The sequence below is a fragment of the Myotis daubentonii genome, chromosome 5 (genome assembly GCF_963259705.1).
Source record: "Myotis daubentonii chromosome 5, mMyoDau2.1, whole genome shotgun sequence".
Taxonomy (NCBI): domain Eukaryota; kingdom Metazoa; phylum Chordata; class Mammalia; order Chiroptera; family Vespertilionidae; genus Myotis; species Myotis daubentonii.
The window spans coordinates 74,039,157-74,059,728 of NC_081844.1; the positions used below are offsets into that span (position 1 = coordinate 74,039,157).

General features: G+C 53.3%; 1 protein-coding gene across 1 annotated transcript in view; it reads right to left on the minus strand.

Moving 5' to 3' along the window:
- Positions 1-20,572, minus strand: part of CDHR2 (cadherin related family member 2) — a 32,531-nt gene that overhangs the window by 3,556 nt on the left and 8,403 nt on the right. The window contains exons 4-29 of the mRNA XM_059698231.1: positions 19,173-19,312; positions 18,977-19,030; positions 17,180-17,269; positions 15,313-15,402; positions 14,584-14,709; positions 14,358-14,504; positions 14,199-14,274; positions 13,984-14,099; positions 13,631-13,864; positions 12,461-12,616; positions 12,216-12,377; positions 11,881-11,942; positions 11,136-11,379; positions 8,657-8,896; positions 6,103-6,172; positions 5,340-5,945; positions 4,489-4,560; positions 4,061-4,110; positions 2,204-2,355; positions 1,946-2,054; positions 1,768-1,856; positions 1,264-1,332; positions 1,083-1,160; positions 926-986; positions 715-839; positions 59-172 (exon numbers count right to left, since the gene is read on the minus strand). Of these exons, the coding sequence (XP_059554214.1) occupies positions 59-172; positions 715-839; positions 926-986; positions 1,083-1,160; positions 1,264-1,332; positions 1,768-1,856; positions 1,946-2,054; positions 2,204-2,355; positions 4,061-4,110; positions 4,489-4,560; positions 5,340-5,945; positions 6,103-6,172; positions 8,657-8,896; positions 11,136-11,379; positions 11,881-11,942; positions 12,216-12,377; positions 12,461-12,616; positions 13,631-13,864; positions 13,984-14,099; positions 14,199-14,274; positions 14,358-14,504; positions 14,584-14,709; positions 15,313-15,402; positions 17,180-17,269; positions 18,977-19,030; positions 19,173-19,312 (3,532 nt within the window). The remainder of the gene's footprint in view (positions 1-58; positions 173-714; positions 840-925; positions 987-1,082; positions 1,161-1,263; positions 1,333-1,767; positions 1,857-1,945; positions 2,055-2,203; positions 2,356-4,060; positions 4,111-4,488; positions 4,561-5,339; positions 5,946-6,102; positions 6,173-8,656; positions 8,897-11,135; positions 11,380-11,880; positions 11,943-12,215; positions 12,378-12,460; positions 12,617-13,630; positions 13,865-13,983; positions 14,100-14,198; positions 14,275-14,357; positions 14,505-14,583; positions 14,710-15,312; positions 15,403-17,179; positions 17,270-18,976; positions 19,031-19,172; positions 19,313-20,572) is intronic.

Below are 20,572 nucleotides of genomic sequence, written 5' to 3' on the forward strand. Positions count from 1 at the left end.
CGGCGTGTGCCTCAGCCGCCCCATGGGGCCTCTTACTCACCCTTTGAGTCCCACTCACCGCTCAGCAGTGTACATGTTAGTCCCAGGGATGGCAGAGGTTGAGGGCATCACCCCTGCTGCTGTTTTCCGGGCCTCCTTGGCAGCCTTTATAGCCCGAAGCTTCCGGCGGTAGCTGTGGGGAACCAGGAAAGGGATCACTACTTTCCCGTACACCCACTATGTGTCCAGTGCAGGCCCTGGGAGTGTGACTTCAGAACAACCCTGACAAGTAAGAGGATTCCCTCTATTTTGCAGTGTACAAGTAACTGTCAAAGAAGGAAAAAGATTTGCCAAAGGCCACACAGTTGACTAGTGCCAAGGCCTAGCCTCAAACCCAGATGTGACTGCTGACTGCAAATGATTGGAAAAGGAAAAAGAAACAGCATTTATTAAGTGCATTTTAGGTGCCAGACATCTGGCTGGGTGTGAGATGCACATTGCTTCCTTGAGGACTTTGAGGAATCTAGTCTCATGCCCATTATGCAGATGAGGAAACTGAGGCTTGAGGAGGGGAGATGACTCAAGATGTCACAACAGGTCAATGGGGATTGAATACTGGTATACTTGACACCTAAACCCAAGCTCTATTTACCCCCCTCTCCTTTATGGCTGGGGGGAGGGGGCAGGGGGACGGGCAGAGGTGGGGTTGGAGACACAGGATGATGAGAATGATACCTCTTTCGGGTACAGAGGAGGGCCATGGTCATGATCACGATGACCAGCAGCAAAGCCACTCCCAATCCTATGATGACGCTACTGAGCACCTTCGGCAAATCTGAGTTCTGGTTAGCCTGGGAGCCCTGGAGAAAGAGTGTGAGGGAGGCTCTGGGGTCCACAGACATACCCCACCCCACTCCCCCACTGCTTTCTTCCTGCGGCCACTCACCAGCACCACCAGCCCCAGCTGCACCAGCTCTGCCTCTGCATCCCGGTCTTCCCGGATTATCCTGTGCACAGAGCCCCGCTCAGGCCCGAGGGACATTGGCATCCCCCGGGCTTCCTGGTCACCCTCCTGCCCCACCCCCATGGGCAGTCCCACTCACACGCTCAGCTCATCAATTGTCAGGGCCGACCCATTTGAGAAGACAAAGTAGGCATCGAGGTAGGAACGGCCTCGGTCCCTGGAATGGGCAGGGGTGAAGCGTTAACAGGAGCCTAGAACCACCCAGCAGCCCCTCCTGCTGCTCCTCTTCCTCACCAACCACTGGGCCTGCGGGGACTCACCGGGCTGTGGACTTTATGTCCTTAATGTCCACAATGTAGACAGTAGTCCTGGTCACCTGGGCCAGAGCCCTGCAAAGGGGCAGGTGTCACAGAGGCCTGGGGTAGGGCCTTAAACCAGGCCAGTGGCCAGGGCCCTGCCAGTGAAATTAGGAATTGTGTGAATTAGGAAGGGGCACTTCCACCGGACAGCTCCACTGGCTAAGAAGGTAGCACCTCTGTGCAAAGAGAGGGGGAAGCTCTTCCTCTGGGGTTGGGTTAACAGCTTAGCGAGCAGAGTCACAGCCTTAGCAACTGTACACGACAGCCCTGTTGAGGTTGTTCCCTGCCCAGCCAACCATAGGCGTCTGGGGACGTGCAGAAAGGAGGTGCAGGTACAGGGTCAAAGACAGGGACAAGATATGAGTCTGAGACAGGGCTGAGAGACATTCCATCCTGGCCTTATCAGGGACCAGGCTCACAGGCCATGTTCTTCCCCACACCCGCTTCCAGGCTCCCCAGACCTACGCCTTAATCTTGTCCGTGTTGGCGCCCACTTCCTCCTTGCTCGTGGAGAACTGCAACCTCACACGGTAACTCTGATCCACAGTGAAGAGCTAGGGAGGGGGTATGGGAGAAGATGAGGCACAAGGGACCCAGGGGCTGGCAGAGGACACCAGGGCTGGAGGCAGGGCCCAAAGCTCACGTTCAGGGTGATGTTGGCTTCCAGGGCAGGACCCACTGAAGGTCTGTCCTGGGCCTGGACGGTCACTTGGTAGGTGCCTTGGCGAGTGGCATCAAGGCTGGTCTTAAGCCTGTGGGAGGTAAGAGGGACCAACTCAGCCTTGGGACTCAAGCTGGAGTCCTCTGGAACCCACTTGTGCCCTTCCAAGGATGAGGAACTCACTGCCTTGAGGTCCCCTTTGGGCTTCCCCACCCCCATCCAGGGGCTGCCCGTAGTTACTCAATGTGGCCAATGAACACATCAGCCTCTGCAGAGGTGGAGACCCGGAAGAAGTCCTGGAAGGGGAGCACGGCCCCATCCTTAGTGATGAAATCCGCTTGGAGGATGGAGAAGACGACGGCCCCGTTGCTCCCTGAGTCATTGTCTCTGGCCTGGGAGCAAGAGTGGACAACATCTGTGGGCCAGGCCAGGGAGCCCTCACCCCCAGCAGGAATCAGAGGCTAGAGTGGCCTGGAAGGCTGGTCTGCATAATCTCTATCAGCCTTCCACAGGCCACCCCAACTGAGCAAATGCTTTGAACATTACAATTCAAGCTCTGGCAAGTCCCTGCCTCTGGCCCCCCAACCCAACAGGTTACCAACCAAAAGTCCCTTTCATGCAGAAATCCTACCCTGCCCCACCTACCCATTGCCACACACACACATTCAGATTTCCTGAGCACCTACTGTGTGCCAGGCTCCTTCCCTTAGAGCCCTCATTTCAGTGCTTACTGACATGAGTACAAATTCCCCTAATGAACCATAAAATGACTGGGAGAGAGGGCACAAACATTTTTATTCATTCTAGTGCCTTTTAGAGAAAAATATAGCCAACACACAGAATCATGAGTCCACGATGTCACTGTTCAGGATGAGGCCAAAGCTGGTGTTGAAGTTTTAAAAAAAAAGTTGATATGAAGAAAATTGCTCAAAGCCATGGCCAGACACATGACATTGGAAGACAATTGGCTAAAGACTGGAAAACTGACTCTTTAAGACTTTGAAGGAAACTAAGGCTCCAAGAGAGACCCTGTCCTACCAAAAACCCAGCTCTCATGAGGCAGGCCAGGCCATCCATCTCCTGCATCCACGCCCTTTCCACAGCACAGCGAGTGGCACCCAGACACCACCGCCTCTGGGTTAGAGGTCGCTGCCAGGAACTGCCAGCTTCTTGTCTAGAGGGCAGCTGAGTTCCAGAAAGGCATGGCAACTGCCCAGGTCAGCAAGAGGCCAGCCTGGCCCAGGCCCCAGGCTGTGTGGGAGGCCTCACCACTTGGCATAGCCACCACCCTCTGGTAAATACACCCGTGTCCGACACCATAAAGCAGAGGTCCTCAAACTTTTTAAACAGGGGGCCAGTTCACTGTCCCTCAGACATTCCACACATGCGCACTGCGGGCCCGGGACGAGTCGGCTGCTAAGCAGGACAGGCAGCGGCGGCAAAAACACCCGGCGGCCGGATAAATGTTTTCGGCGGGCCACGTGGCCCGCGGGCCGTAGTTTGAGGACCCCTGCCATAAAGAATTGAGTCTTTTGCCCTAACCGGTTGGCTCAGTGGATAGAGTGTCGGCTTGTGGACTGGAAGGTCCCAGGTTCGATTCGGGTCAAGGGCATGTGCCTTGGTTGTGGGCACATCCCCAGTAGGGGGTATGCAGGAGGCAGCTGATCCGTGTTTCTAACTCTCTATCCCTCTCTCTTCCTCTCTGTAAAAAATCAATAAAATATATTATTAAAAAAAAAAGAATTGAGTCTTTATGATGTTGCTCTGGAAATGACTTAACCACAAGGAACTTGTTTAATGTACAGTTGATTTTTCTCTAATACTCAAGAATCCTGGTGTAGTGAAACAAATCTAGCCTGCAAGTGGTTTTTATGGTCATGAAGTTTTTATGAATACTAAATTTAACAATGAATGAAGTTTAATTATATCAATTAGGCAGGTGTTCATTTCCATTCTGGCATTTTCTTTTCAGATGTTGAAGTCAATAAATTTCCTTTCTGGTGTTAAAACATTTGGGGCGCAGCTCAAAGGCCTGAAGGCCCTGGCCCCGTGTCTCCTGGGCTAAAGTGACTGCCAAAGGCAGAGCCAAGGACTCACCTGGACAGACGCCACCTGCTGGCTGGGTATCACAACTTCTGGAACGATCACTACAAGTGTTGATAGGAAGGGGTCAGTGGGGTCAACTTGGCCAAGTGCTGACCACTAGCTTAGCTCGTCCCCTCGAAACCTGCCCTCAACCTCTCTACCATCAGAGACTCCCGTTACAACCACCCTGAGCCATTAGTGAGCAGGTCATCCATCTCCCATTGTGCAGACCCAGAGAGGGAAGGCCTGGTCCAGGGTCAGAGAGGAGTGGGGGCAGAGCTGGGGTAAACACTCAGGTCCCCCCTCCTGTTGGAACCCTGGGGGAGAGGCAGGATTAGAGGCTGTCCTCCCTTTCTAAGGGCCACCTGGGCCTAAGGAGGGTCTATGGGAGTTGTCCAAAGGCAGTCCTGGCAGTGGGGAGGGAGCGGGTTGCTGCTTACCGAAAGTCTCACTCTGGGGCAGAAAATAGGGCGCATTGTCATTTATGTCCTCGATGGTGATGGAGAGGCTTCCTAGGAAACAAGGTTGGCTGGCTCTGGTCTCTAGGCAAAGGCCTTGCCCAAAAAGCCTGGGCCTCAGCCATGCTCCCAGCAGCCTCTCCCCCACGCATCACCCAGTCCCCTCTCCCGCTCCGGACCTGGGATGCCCAGTCGATCTCCTCTGACCTTTCTGGGAGGGAGTATCCTTCCCAGACCTCAGAGAGCAGTGGACCAGGATTGAGCCCAACCCAGGTATCGGTCACCCAACCACAACAGTATACTGTCACTTAGCAGCTGTGTAAGTTAGATTATTGAACCTCCCGCTCTGTGCCTCAGTTTCTTCATTTATAAAGTTATATGGGGGTCACCGTGCTCATGGGTTGTGTGGGAGTGAAATGAAGAAGCGCTTACCAGGTGACCGGCATAGGCCTGGCTGAAGTAAGGACAGGGCATATGCCCGCTATTAATATGGTTATTTTGCTACTTGGGTCAAAGGTGGGACACAAGTACACGTCTGACTCTGCCGTGTGCTCTGTCCTTACACCGCCCCCCAAAATGAGAGCATTGAGTGCTATCTGTGTGCCAAGCACTGTGCTAAACGCTTTACATGCATGCTCTCGTTTGACCTGCACAGCCAGCCTGCCACCCGACTGCACCTGACAGATGGGGAAGGTGCCACAGCTTTCCCGGTGACACAGCTGGCAAGAGCCAGAGCCAGGATCTGAACCCAGACCTTGCAGGTTCCAGCCCAGGGCTCTTTCCCACGGCCCCTATGCAGCACCTGCCAAGCCCTATGTGCCAGACCACCTCACCATTGTCACTGTAGGCCTGGAAGCGGGGGTCCGTTGCGAGGTCATAGGCCCGCACGACCAGGGTGACCAGGTCACAGGTCTCATAGTCGATGGCCTCGCTCTGATTGATGAGCACAGAGCCGTTGGCCAGCACAGAGAACCAGCCGCGGCACAGGCTGCCCACGTCCACGCCGGCCTTGGTACAGATGACGTTCACGAGCTGCACCTCCAGCTGGGCATCGGTATCCACATCCCTGGCGACCACCTCAGCCACCTGGCCGTGCTGCGAGCCGTTCTCAGCCACACGGATGCCCCGGAGCGAGGCTGAGCTCAGGGTAGGCGGCTCATCGTTCACGTCCTCCACAGGCACGAAGATTCCTGCTGTGGCCTCCGCCCCCTGGGGGTCTGGGTTCTCGGCACTCACTGTCAGATTGTAGGAGGCCAGGGTCTCGTAGTCCAGGCTCACGTCTGAGGGCAGCCGGAGGCGGCCCTCAGCCCGCCCGGACCCCAGCATTAAGCCTCCGAGTATGAAGTTGTTGGCACCGCTCCCTGACAGGCTGAAGCTGATGCGGTTGTTGGCTTCCGTCTGGTCTGCATCCCAGGCCAGCACTACGCCCACCAGCACTCCTGCGGACGAGAAGCAGAATTCCCAGGGACCCCTGGCCTGGTCACTGAAGGTGTCCCCTGCTCTCACCTCCCTCGGGTGCTTCAGGCCCAGCCTGGGCGGGGTCATATGCCACACCGGTCCAGCCCCCGGGCCCGGCCTGGCCCCGAGAGGACTTACCTGCGTCCCTCTCCTTCACCGGGAAGACGTAGCTGGACTGGTTGAAGATGGGCAAATTATCATTGATGTCCTGCAGACACGGGCAGTTCTGAGTCCCAGACCTCAGGAACCCCCAGGGCTCAGCCTCCCCCAGACCCCAGACTCTGCAGTCCCCCAGACAGCACTGCCCACTTCACAGATGGAAACAGCCTTTAGAGCAGCGGTTCTCAACCTGTGGGTCGCGACCCCTTTGGCGGTTGAATGACCCTTTCACAGGGGTCGCCTAAGACCATCCTGCATATCAGATATTTACATCACGATTCATAACAGTAGCAACATTACAGTTATGAAGCAGCAACGAAAATAGTTTCATGGTTGGGTCACAACATGAGGAACTGTATTTAAAGGGCCAGAAGGTTGAGAACCACTGCTTTAGAGGGTAGAGCTAGCCCAGGTCTCACACCTGGGGCTCTGAGGCCTGTGGCGGGACCTCTGAAGTCAGTTATACACTGTCAGGGAGCCCCGCCTCCGCTCTGCTTCTCGGCCCACAGCTCAGAGCTGCCTTAGACCCTGTCTTCTGCAAGGGTGGTTCCCGTCCCCATGTGTGTCCCTGTCTGGCCCAGCTTGACTGCCATTCTCAGATGTATGGTGTTGGCACCAATACCACTGTGTTTCCACAAAGGCCTGCAGCCCGAGCTTCCCCTCGGCCCCTTTCCTCCTGTCTCTCCTGCCCTCAGCCAACCCCACGACACTCGACACGCCTCTGTGCTCAGGCACCCGCCAGGGCTGAGGCCTGGTCCTGCCTCATTTGCTTACTGTTTTCTGTTCTTGCCTTCCCTCTCTGGCCCTGGCCACCCCACACACAGCGCTACCACTGCTGTCAGAGCACGCAGCCAACGCCGCCTGCCGCGTTTGCCCTGACACTGGGGTGCTGGGGGTGCCCTTGAAGTTTCCAGCCCTCCCCCAGGCAGCCCACAGACACCGCTTTTGCTTTCAGCTTTTTCTAAGTAACAGTAGAAAGGACATCTTTAGAAACAAAGCCCCCCCAACTTGATGTATTTTCTTTTTCCTGATTTTAGAGGAGGAAGGGAGAGGGATAGAAACATTGATGAGAGAGAAACATCATCATTTGGCTGCACCGCCACACCCACACCCTCCCGACTGGGATCCAGCCCGCAACCTGGGCATGCATCCCGACCAGGAATCGAACCAGTGACCTCCTGGTTCCTGGGCTGATGCTCAACAGCTGAGCCACACCTGCTGGGCTAGATGTCTTTTGTGATGGTGATTTCCCATAAATGGCATGACTGGCTCAATGCACACGGCCAGCTGCCTTCGCCAGGCCTTCCTAACTCTAACACAGCCGTGGGCAAACTACGGCCCTCGGGCTGGATCCGGCCCGTTTGAAATGAATAAAACTATTGAAAAAAAAGACCGTACCCTTTTATGTAATGATGTTTACTTTGAATTTATATTAGTTCACACAAACACTCCATCCATGCTTTTGTTCCAGCCCTCCGGTCCAGTTTAAGAACCCATTGTGGCCCTTGAGTCAAAAAGTTTGCCCACCCCTGGGAGTGGGGAAGCGCACAGCTGTGAGTCAAACCCGGCTCCACCTCTGCCTCACGTGTGACTCTGACCTCTCTGGGCCTCAAGGTCTTCATCTGCAATACGGGGCCGGTCGTAGTCCCTGCGCGCAGGGCCATAGTAGGACTAGCCCATGGCTGTGAAAGGACCCACTCACTCACTGAATACAGTGCTGCTTTCTTCCTTCTTTGTGGCCCACTTCTATCCCAAAGACAGTTGACAAGTCCTAATTCAGCTTCTGTTTCTCCATTTTCCCTGAGGTGTCACTCGGATCCTTGTAGGAAAGTGGCACTTCCCAACCTGAGGGAGCACAGGGCTGCCCTGCAAGGTGGTGCAGGCTGTGCACTCACACCCCGGGGGCTCCATCCACACACCATGGACATAGCAGGGTGCACATTTGTTACAATGCCTTCCTAGAGGAAGGTGACTTGTGGGCTGGTACCAGCCTTAGTACCAGACAGACTGGCTTCAAAACCCCATTCTGAGGCCCTGAGCAAGGTACTCAATCTCTCTGTGCCTCAGTTTCTTGATCAATAAAATGACAATAACTATCACTACCTTGCAGGGCCAGGTGTGCAGTAGACACTATAAATGCTGATTTTCGCCCCTTGTCTTTGCCCTTGAATGGCGATGGGAGACAGGAGGGATCAGGTGGATTTGTGAATGAAAGTTAGAGCTAGTATTCACTGAGTGCCTGCTATGGGTCAGGCACTTTCCATTCGTTAACTCACTTTATGTTATTTTCATCCCCATTTCACAGATGAGGAACTTTAGGGCACAGAGAGGTTGAGTAATTGCCTAAAGCCACACAACCAGGCAGCCAGGATTCTAACCCATCAGCCTGGCTCCAGAACTCTCTTACCCACCATGCCGCAAAGGGCAGAATGTAACTCGAACTGGGCGGAGGTGGGGGGCTGGCCATCTGTGTGGAAGCCCCCCCAGTACAGGTCCCATTCTGACCCCTGACCCTGGCTGAGCCAGGCCTTACCTCCACAGTGATGGTGACATTGACCTCAGTGCTAAGGACAGGCACGCCACAGTCAGCCACACGCACAGTCAGCACAATTCGGCCCTCCAGGGTGGGGTCGATGGCCTCTCTGTCCAGGGGCCCCAGGTTTCTGAGAAGTCCTGTGTCAGGATCCACTGAGAAGTTGTGGCTGTAGGGACTGGGCAGCAGGCTGAAGTACAGGCGGCTGTTGTTGGTGCCTGGCTGGTCCTCATCGTGAGCCTGTGCAGATAAACGGGGTTTGGTATCAGCCTTTGGTGCTACCATGCCCCTCAGTCATACCTCTGCAGCCCAGCCTCCCCTCCAGCACTGGCCATGAGGGCAGTAATTGGGTCTGAAGCCCGTGGGATGCTGGCCAATCTCCCAGCCTCGGTTTCCCATCTAAGAGGGTCAGATCAAGAGCTTGCAAGAGCTTCTGAGACGGTCATTCATTCCACAAATGTCTCCTGTGCACCTACAATATGTCGGCTCTGTTCTAGGCACAAGTAATAGGGCCAGGATCACGACAGTTCCCTTATGGAGCTGGTATTCTAGTGGGGAGGGAGTCATGGGGGAGTATATTATAGAACTCAAAACTTAAACAATCACGGCATAAGTGTGAAGTCAGCAAGACTCTGATTTCCTCATGATGACTGTGTGTACCCGTCCTGCCAGGGTCCTGAATACATGCTCAATTGCCTTTAGGTTGATCCAGCACAGACAGTACAACAGGCCTTTGTCCATGCTGTCCCCTCACCCTGAATGCCCTTGACACCTTCTCTGCCTGACTCCAGGCCAGGTTGGCGCCTCCCCTGGGCATCCGTGATCCTTGTGTTACCTTCAACATAGCAGAAGTGACACCCTGGGGCTCCTGTCCAGTGCCCTCCTCTAACTGAGAGTCCTCTGGGGGCATGGTTATGATGCATTCACCTCAGAAAACCTGGGGTCCAGCAAAAGGCCTGGTGCATAGTAATAGATGCTCAACACATGTGGTTTTGAATACAGAGCTGGGCTACTCTGACTTGGAACCAATTCTTTCCCCTTCCTTCCTTCCCAGCCTCCATCTTCAGCTCTTCCATTTTAGTTCTGTTGGAATCTTGTTTATTAAACGCCTCTTGTGTAGGTAGCCCGAGATGGTTTTTCCAGAAGCCTGGCCCCATCTGTTCATCCCTCAGCACTCTGAACTCAGGCCAGCTTCTCTACCAAGTGCTTCTCAGGGCTCACGTGGGCACATGGTTACAGCAGCAGATCTGACATGCTCCTGGCCAAGAGGCTCTAAGCCCAGGGTGAGAAGCACCGAGGAGCAGGGGGAAAGGCCCAGGATGTCGACCTCCAGCCCAGCACTGCTTTTACTGGTTATGCAACTGCAGAAAGAGTCACTTAACCTCCTCAAGCCTCCGTTTGCTTCTGTGAAATGGAGACCATTAGAGCATTTGCTTCACAAGTCAGTCTAAAGATCGGGGATGGGAACGTGCTCTGGAAACCACACAGCCCCGGAAAGATGGGAGGCTCCATGGCCACGTGTGTGTTATTCTGATGACCTGGCCACCCGCTTCTCACAAGACCCCCTTTCAGATGACTCAGAGGAGAAGCTTCCCTTAGGTGTTTCTCTGGAGACAATAGTGGGTTTTATCTCACAAATTCAGTCAACCCAGTCATTGATCATATATATATATGACAATATGCTAATTAGACCGGAAGAAGCCGGGGCTGCTAGGGAAGCCCGGGTCCCAGGGGGCCAGAGGGAAGCCAGTGCCGGCAGCTAGGGGAAGGAAGGCCTACTCTTGCACGAATTAAGTGCATAGGGCCTCTAATATATATATATAATTGATTTCAGAAAGGAAGCGACATGGAGAGAGAGATAGAAACATCAATAATGAGAGAGAATCATTGATTGGCTACCTCCTGCACATCCCACACTGGAGATTGAGCCCACAACCTGGGCATGAGCCTTGACCAGAAATCGAACTGTGACCTACTGGTTCTTAAGTCAACATTCATTTCCTTTTTTTGCTTTGGCCATTAGGAAGCTCAGAGCTGAATGTTCAGGCCACTCCTGGCAATTGTGTGGCTCTGGGTTCTAGATCTACCTTTGTGCCCTTTAATAATACCATCCTTATTTTCTCTCTCACTTTATTTCTTTCATACTTTTATCTTATTTTTTTAACCTAAGCCACCTCAAATCCTTTTTGGAATAAGGCAGGGGCCTGAATTAAAAAGAGCAATATGTTTTTGAGGGCTTGCTCTGTGCAAGGCTCTGTGCCGAGTACTTTCCATACATTATTCCCCAGTGACCTTGGGAATAAGTAGGATGATTGCCCTCATACTCTGAAGAGGAAACAGAGGCCCAGAGAGACTGAGTGACTTCCTCTTAGCCACACAGCAAAGCCCAGATGCCAGCCCAGGGCCAGCAGGACTACAGAGCCAGGCTTGGTGCCCTTTCCCCTGTCCCCCCCCCCTCCAGGTCCAGGCTGGCTTATACCTGGATGGTTATGGAGACATTGCCCTTCTCCTCCTGGACAAAGATGTTGTAGGAGCCGGTGACCACTGGCTGGTTGTCATTGATGTCCAGCAGGTGGACCTCCAGCGTGGTGGAGGACGACAGGTTCCCGCCATCGGTGGCCTGCAGCGTGAGGTAGTACACCGCCTGCTTCTCCCGGTCCAGCAGCTTGCTGTTTTTCACTGTCACCGTCCCTGAGTCTGGATCCACCTCGAAGATATCTGCCCTGTGCCAGGTGGCCGGATTGAGCAAATAAAAAGATAGGGTGCCCACTTAAGTTTGAAGTTCAACTAAGCAGTGAAAAATATTTTCTCACATTTGCAACATTATGGAACATCTGCAACCTATTTATGCTAAAAAAAAAATTATCCATAGCTTATCTGAAATTGCAAGGCAACTGAATGTCTTGTTTTGGGTTTTGGGGGTTTTTAGGTTTGTTTGTTTTTTGGTTAATCCTCACGTGAGGATATTTTTCCATTGATTTTTTAGAGAAAGTGGAGAGGGGGAGACAGAGAGAGACATCGATGTGAGAAAGACACATCGATTGGTTGCCTCCTGCACAGGGATGGAGCCTGCAACTGAGGTTACGTGGCCCTGACTGGAATCAAATCCGGGACCCTGCAATCCGTAGGCTGATGCTCTGTCTACTGAGCCAAACCGGCTAGGGAGGGTGTCTTATGTTTTATCTGGCTACCCTAAACACCTCATGCCCACCCAGAGACCTTACCCATTCCCCGAAAGCAGGCTGTAGGTGATGCGGCCCCCCTCACCCGTGTCTGGGTCAAAGGCCTGTAAGGCAGAGGGACAGATAATGGCACACTGTTCAGGAGGGATGGCTCTCACTGCCAACCCCACACTTGATGGAGACCAGGCTTCCTGCTTCCTGACACAGATTCACACTAGACACCCCCACACCACACACCCCCATACATACTCACACATGCATGCACACTTGCTGAGACCCAAAGGCATCAAATGATATGGAGACTTGGGCAGGGCCACAGTCCCCAGTCTGCCCTCCATGTCCCCCAGCCTGGCCCAGCCCTGTCCCCCATCACTCACATGAATACTGTTGGTTACCACAGAGCCCACTGGACTGTGCTCGAAGATACTGAGGTTGTAGTGGCTCTCAGGGAAGGTGGGCCTATGGTCATTAATGTCTCTCAGGTGGATGGTCACCAAGGCGACGGAGGAGTTCCTACTGACCGAGTCAATGGCCACAACCTGAGGAGAGGGAAGGAGGCAGCAGCCTTGGGACCAGAGTGTCCCATGGCCTGAGCTTCCCAGTGCCCCCGAAAGCCCCTCACCTGCACCAGCATCACCGTCTGCTTCTCGTAGTCCACCAGTGACGGGTCCCGCACCAGCACCTGCACGTCGGCTGAGCCCGCTGCCTTCTCAGGGGAGACACTGAAGGCCGTGGCATCAGGGCCCCCCAGGGACAGCAGGAAGGTGCCATTGCTACCCTGTAGAGGTGGGATGTACAGTAAGCACCCCACCCGCTGCAACACACACACCTTTCCACAAGTCTCGGGCCTTAGGTTCCTGCCTTAGGAAACCCTGCCCCCTGAGGTCCCATGAGAGGGAGGCTCTCAAAAAACTGAGGCATGAGGGCCCTGGGAGACTGGGCTCATCGCTAGTCCCTGGAAATGTAGGCCCATCAGAGGACTTCTCTAGGCTCTGTGGGCCCCAGATCTGAGCTGCAGAGATGGAGCCCAGACACACACACACACACACACACACACACACACACCACTCCCATGAAGCATTGCTACAAGCCTTCCCTACTAGCCACCATCCCCACCCTCCACTACTCATACCAACACCAACACCAATACCAAGCATCACCCCATTACTTACATCCCCTCCACTCCACTAAACACCAACCACCCACTCAACACACCCACCCAATTACCACCCCCCAATATCACCCTCCACTCCACATCTTATGCCAACTCAATGTCACCAAATGCAACCAAACACTATCCATAGCAGTCATCATTCAGTACCAAGCAAGCCGCCCACCACTCAGTATCATCCTCCATCTAAGTATGCCCTGCATCTTAATAGTCACTCAGTCCACCCTGTGCTCCACACTCCCATCCCTCAACATCCAGGACTATCCCAACACCTCTCAGCTTCAACCCCCATCACCACCCTCTCCTCAACACCACCAAAAGCTGTATTCCACTCAGTGTTACCCAGCATCCAGTACCAATCTCCATTCAACTACCTTTCTGTTCACCAATACCTAGCATCACCTTGAGCACAAGACTACCCACAATATCCCTCAACATTTCCAAATATCACCCAACAACTCTGATTTTCACCACCACTCATGATTGGCACCACCGTCGCCCATCACTCATCCCCCACCATGCCTCGCGAAACCTCACTTTACAGGTTACTCTGCACCTCCCTCGCCCAGCCATCTCCCATCATTCCCCCACCCACACCATCCTTCATCTGGGTGCACATGCCTTGTCTGGGTCGTAAACCACCATGGTGAGGTCATCGATGGGGATGCGGGTGGCGGAGTGCTCGTCCACAGAGCCAGTGAAGTTGACTTGGGCTTCTTTGGGGGTGAAGGTGCAGGCTGGGAGACTGCAGTTGAAAAACTCGGGTTTGTGGTCATTGACATCTGTCACCCTCAGCGTGACCCATATGCTCACCTTGGCCTCCTGCCCGTAGATGTTGAGGTTTACCTCTGTGGCCTGAGAGCAGAGCAGAGGCCAGAGGTCAAAGGTCATAGAACCAGTGCTCAGGAAGAGCTGAGATAAAAGGTCAGAGGTTAGAGAGGGGATGGAAAGGGTGTGATGGACCCCTCACTCACCGTGATCTGTACTTGCACCTCCTCATCCTCCTCCAACAGCTGCTCACGGTCCAGGGAACCGCTGACCCTGATCACCCCATCTGGCCCGATGTCAAACCAGCCAGGCCTTGTGGAGTCTGGCAAGAGGCAGCAGGAGCAGCTGCTTTCAGTGGCTTTGCAGAGCCTCTACCCCTTCTCTGACCCCATCCCCAGCCTGGGGCCACCCTTGTTCTCACTGGAGATGGTGTAGGTCACCCGGTCATTGATGCCTTTGTCTCTATCCACAGCCTCTACCTTCAGCACTGAGGTTCCCTGCAAGGAGGCATGGTCAGTGGTCCAGACCCTTTTTCCATCTCTCATCTCCACCTAGACCCCAGCCCAGACCGCCGGCACACCTGGGGTGCGTCCTCAGCCACGGAGGCCGAGTAGAACTCCCTGACAAACTGGGGGTCCAGGTCCGGCTGGTCGATCACAGAGATGGACAGAAAGACAGGTGAGGAACACTGGGTGATGAATTTGTCGTGGTACATGCCGCCTGAGTCCTGCGGGGAGACGGGCCTCCATGAGCGGGGCCAGCAGTCCCAGTGCCCCGGCCCCAGCTGTGCCTGCACCCCCACTCACACAGGCCACCAGCTTCAGCTGATAGAAGGCACTCTTGTTGTTGTAGCTGAGGCTGCCATTGAGAATGATGGAGCCGTTGGACAGGATTCTGAAGAGGTACTCGCTGTCCTCAGTGCTCGGGATGACCTGAGGCAGAGCACAGTCAGGCCACACTCCCCGATGGCCCCGCCCCTGACACCTGCTCTGAGAGACTGCAGTGCAATCCCACATCTGCCACTGACCAGCCCTGCAACCCTCACCAGGTCATGTAACCTCTCTGAAGCTCAGTTTCTGAGCCTCGGTTTCCTCTGGCAAGTGGTCTCAGATATATGCCTCTGTGGGTTGAAAGGAGGGTCAAGCAAGCTAAGGTATGTGCCAGGCAGGTAGTGGGCGCTCATAGACAGGAGCTACAGCTAGCAAGTCTGTCCTCATGAGAACCGGGTCACACTCCTATGTCTGTGTGATCTTGGACAAGAACCTGTACCTCTCTGAGTCTTGATTTCTTCTACCAGATGGTGTGACACGGACTCAGTGTCCAGGGCAAGAGGGTGGGAAGAAGGGTTCTGTCTACAGCAGGTACCCTACTTATGCTTCTGGGCCAAGTGAGGTTCAGAGGGGCCACCAGAGGCTTGAGGACTGGAGCTGGACCACTGTACAGCCACCATCCTTACCCAGCCCTCAAGGTCCCTGCTGGCTGTGTGGGAGATGCTGCCCCTAGTGGTCATGAGGGGTGGTGGGGCCCACACTCACCTCCTTTATGAAGTATTGCACAACACCCGCAGGCCCCGTGTCTTTGTCCGTGGCCAGCACTGAGAACACCAGAGAGCCAACTGGCAGGGTCTGTAACAAGAGACTCATCACCTATGAGCTCCAATCCACTCCCTTCACGCCTGAGTGCGTCACACCCCCGCCCTGACCTTCAGTGTCCCCAGCTGAGATGATGACACACCTTCCAGGGCCTGAAACCCAACGTTCCACAAATGTTCCCTTTTCCTTCCCAACTCATGGGCCTCTGGAGGCAGCCAGAGGAGCAGGAACAAGTCCCCCTCGACACCTCTCCCCACGCAGCCTTCCCACCACTTGAGCTGGCCTCTGATTTGCAATGATGACTCCAGAACCCAGGATGTGTCACTCCCCTGACAGACATCCCTGTGGGCTCTCTGTAGCCCACAGCTGTAGTATGTCCCAGGCAGCACCCTGCAGAGCCAGAAGGTTCTTCTCAGAGGCCTTTGCTGCCTGAAACCTGGCCCTGCAATTCTTGTCCACACCCTCACTATTTCCACATGGTGGCCAGATTCTAGAAAATCAGACTGCATCGGTTCCCCATTCACTCAGAATATAAGGTCCATGCTGCTTCCACAGCCCTCCACAGTCGGGCCACTGCCCACCTCTCTGACCTCCCCTCCCCTTCACTCTCCACCCTCCATCCACACTGGCTTCCTGGCTATACCTAGAACATTCCATGCTCACCCCCACCTCAGAGCCCTTGCATCTACTATTCCCCTGCCTGGAACATCTTTTTTTCTGGAGCATTCTATAGCCAGCTTCCTCTTGCCTTCTAGGTCTCTGCTCAGATGTCACTTATTCAGAGAAGCCTTTGTGACTGCTTAACCTAAAACACCGCCCCCCCCCCGCACCCCCAGTCATCCTCTCTCTGGTTTTGTCCTGTTTTATAAGCTCCATGAAGATTCACACCATCTGAAATCATGCTTATTTAATGTTTCCTTGATTAGTGTCTGTGCTCTTGACTAGAATGTGAGCTACTAAGGGTGGGCAACCAGGGCTGTCTTGTTCACCAGATATCCTCAGCACCTAGGACAGTGCCTGGGACTAGCAGGTGCTCCATCAGAGCCTGTCTGGACCTCACCAGCCTCCTGTTTGGTGTTGCGTGGAGACCTAACCTCATGGATCTTCAAAGCCATGTGGTAATGGCATTGTTTGCTGCTCAGGGACACCTGGGGAATCCCTTCCCACCTATACAGTTCAAGTGAGGCTGCCTCCCCTTACTAGAGGGGAAAGCCTATGATGCAGATCTAGTCAGTCACAGCATTTCATCACCGCATGACCCAAAATGGGCCAATGAGGTTTTGGTTGGGATCACCCTGGGGTTTTGGTTGGGATCACCAAGAAAGAGACAGTCTGTGTTGAAGTAGCAAAGCTGGTGTGATGCGAGCCTGGAGTGACTGGGGACGCTTTTCTCACCACGAGGGAGAACTGCACCCCTGCCCCAAGATGGAGGCAACAGAGCAGCAGAGCTGAGAGGTGGAGAGAAATCTCTTCTCGATGGCATGGTTTGAATAACCTGGATCCAGGCATGCCTGAATCTAGGTATACCTCTACCTTTTTCAGATACACAAAAAAATCAACTCCTTTATTTCTTTTTATAATTGAAAGAGTTCCAATCCCGTCTGATTGATTGCCAAATGTTGCTGTGCCTATTGTTCATGGGGTTGCATCCCCTGGATTTGGTTCCTACAACCACCCCTTCTAGCAAGTGCTTTTCCCAATCCTGGATCCGTTAGCTGTCTCTGGTCCTTCCCACTCTGAGAAGAGCTTCTAGGATACCTGACCTGCACCTCCCCTCCCCCCACACACACACCATTAAGACAGATGTTACCTCGCTGATGTTTGTGGAGAAATCGGTGTTCTGGAAAACAGGTGCGTTGTCATTTCTGTCCTCCACGATCACCTGAAATTCCTTCAGCACCTGTCGGGAGAAAGCCCAGGTAAGCCTGGGAAATGTGGGCTCCTGGAAAGCACAGTGAGGAGCATCTGGGCAAGAGAGGAAGTTGACATCGTTTCTCAGGTAGACAATTAGGCAATGTTGGGGGTAACCTTTTATTTGATACAATTTCAAATGCCAGAAAAGTTGCAAGTATAGTACAAAGAACTCCCCGTACCCTTCATCCAGGCTTGCCCGCCTGTTTGGTTTCTTTCTCCACGTTTATGGAGCCATTTAAGTATCGACTGCAGACATCATTAGGTCACTTTTTAAACATCTAAAATGTGCCTGTCCTATTACAAGAATGTTCACTTTAGCTTATTTTAACCCTTTGCGTGCCAATCAATATCCTAAGAACTATGCTGAAATTGCCAAGGCATTTTTGCTGATTTTACAGCAGTTTAGGAAAAAAATTATGAATCACAAGTAAATGAAGTTACATATTCAAAAACTTAAGGAAACCTTTACTACATTGACATATTAAGCAATATCATCATCACTAATAAAAGCAGACTTAGAACTGGACGCCATTTCAAAGCTTTGATAGCGCTCCCAGCACTTTTGGCGAAAGACAGGAGGAGCGCGATCGTGCTCCCCGGCACTCTAGGGGTTAAAGCTGTGGGCACAACCTAAGTGTCCACAGAACAGACCAGCTAAAGCACCATGTGTGGTCCCCAGGCTGGAACAGAGACAGTAAAGAGACAAGGACTCGAGCACAGACATGGAATGAACTCCAAAGCTGATAGCTGAGTGGACAGGGCAGTCCAAGACAATATGTACAACAGGATCCCACATGGGTTTCAGAAAATGCACACGAAACTACAACCTTCTGCCCAGCTGCAGTGGCTCAGTGGTTGAGTGTCGACCTATGAACCCGGAGGTCACAGTTCGATTCCGGGTCAGGGCACATGCCTGGGTTGCGGGCTCGATCCCCACTGGGGGCTGTGCAGGAGGCAGCCGATCAATGATTCTCTCTCATCATTGGTGTTTCTATCTCTCTCTCCTTCTCCCTGCCTCTCTGAAATCAATAAAAATATATTTTTTAAAAACCACAACCTTTCTTCTGTGGATGAACATGTGTACGGGAACACTTAGGGGGGATATGAAAGAACACAGTGGCGGTGGCCACTTCAGGTGGGGGTGGGCTGAGAGAGTTGCCTGAGGGGACTTGACCTTTATCTGCAGTTTTTAAAATGTTTACAAAGAGAATATGTTCACAAATACCCAAGTCATTGAAATTGTTTTTTTTTTAATGGGAAATATGTTTTAAAAACAAAACGCTCAACTTTCACAGACACAAGACACTATGATACTTAGAAATATGAGCATTGATACCACCACATTTAGCCAAATAAATCGAAAGTGATCATCTAAGAGGTGTTGGGTAGGGAGATATTTGGCATTTTTTTTTATTACTATGCACATTAATTAGTAATACAATTAGTTCTATTTGTAATATAAGCAATGTTTTATAGAATTAAAATAAATGAATAATATATCTTAAGATCTTTGTAAAATTGTATAACAAAAAGTGGACAAGTATAATTTTGATAAAAATAAACATTCGCTTCTTTTTTGTTAACTGGGGCTCTCTCTGCTTATTTGAGGCAGGGGGCACAGTCAGGAGTGTGCCCCAGCCCCTGACCTCTGACCCCTGGACCTCCCGCCCCTCCACACCCCATGCCGACTCACTGGGTTGTTGTGACCGTCCCTCACGGAGATGTTAACTGGGAACCAGAAGAGTGTCTGCAGCGGGAGGAGAGAAGGGGACCAAGGTAAGCCCCGACTTGGGGAGAGAGCACAGCCAGGGCACCCATCCCCGGGCCCCGGCTCCCGGGCCCTCCTGGTCTCCCTGCCCCCTCACGCCTTCCAGACCACTGCCCTTTACCTCGTAGTCCAGAGGGCTGGCCAGCTTCACTTCCCCAGTGGCTGGGGTGACCTGGAAGAAGTAGGCGTAGCTGCCACTAATCCCATAGGTCAGAGGGTCCCCGTCGCGGTCCTCGGCTGCCATCCAGAAGGCCTCAGCACCTGGCGACGGGGCAGGGAATGTCCAGGGTACACAGCCATCTCTTTCATGACTGGCCTGGCCACGCTGCCCAAGAGGCTGGGCTGGGGGGTCTGACTTCTCTGTGCCCAGAAACCTGGGACCTCCCCAGCCCTCCAGGCTCCAGCCCCTGTGGGCAGGGGCACCAGGTTTGGTGGCTGTTACTCAGCACCCAGTCAGAGGTCTTTTTTAAAATATGTTTGTATTGATTTCAGAGAGAGAAAGGGAGAGGGAGAGAGCGATAGAAACATCGATGAAAGAGTAACATGAACCAGCTGCCTCCTGCACGCCCCCTACTAAGCCCGAAAGCTCGGCATGTGCCCTGACCGGGGAATCAAACCAGGCGACTTCCTTGTGCATGGGATGATGCTCAACCCACTGAACCACACCAGCCGGGCTCAGAGGCCTTTTGATCACAACATCCTGTTCTCCTGTGGGGGAATGACCACAACTGCACTGGACTCAGCAGAGTGGGCTGATACCCAGGCATCTCCTTCCCCTGGCCCGGCCCCAGGACCTGCCCTCCTGGGATTCCTTGAGAGAAGACTAAAGACGGTTGGAGGTAAGGTATCGAGCTGCAGCAGCTGGATGCACCCTGGGGTGGGGGCTACCGAGGACCCTCTGGAGGTGCCTGGGCCCCTTCTAAGTTTTCCCTTCACCCTGAGAGCTTGCCCAGAATCTGCCGGAACTCTCCGCTCAAGTGAGGGGCTGCACCCCCAGAGAGCACACCCCTGGCTGAACGGGGGCTGGGAGTATTGAGGGGCTTAAAAATCCCATGGTCATCTTCTCTCCAGCCTGAAAGAAACATTTTACAGATTCATCAAACCCACAGCGGCTCCCCCAGCCTCACCTCCTCTATCACATCTAACCTTTGCTCAACCCACCCCTATCCCCAGAAACCCCGCTCTCCTCAGCCTCCCCTCTGCCATTGTTAGACAGCTGTTCGTTAGCAAGGGCTTCCTCCTTTTTCTCAAAATGTCTTTCCCTAGAGCCCCCACCCACGGGCCCAGTCTGCATGGTATTTGTCTTTATGCCAATACATTCATAAAATGTAATTTTAATATATTTTTCTGGAGAAAAGAACCCACAAAGGCAAAAATGCCACAACAGTCGCATTCAGGCATGGGGCCCAGCACCCTGTCTGAGGGTCTCAGAGAACCAGCCCACCTCCTCTTGCCCACGGCAGCCCTTCAGGGACAGGCCTGGCAGTGCCCAAGTCTGCTTTTCTCTTATGAACAGTCTCA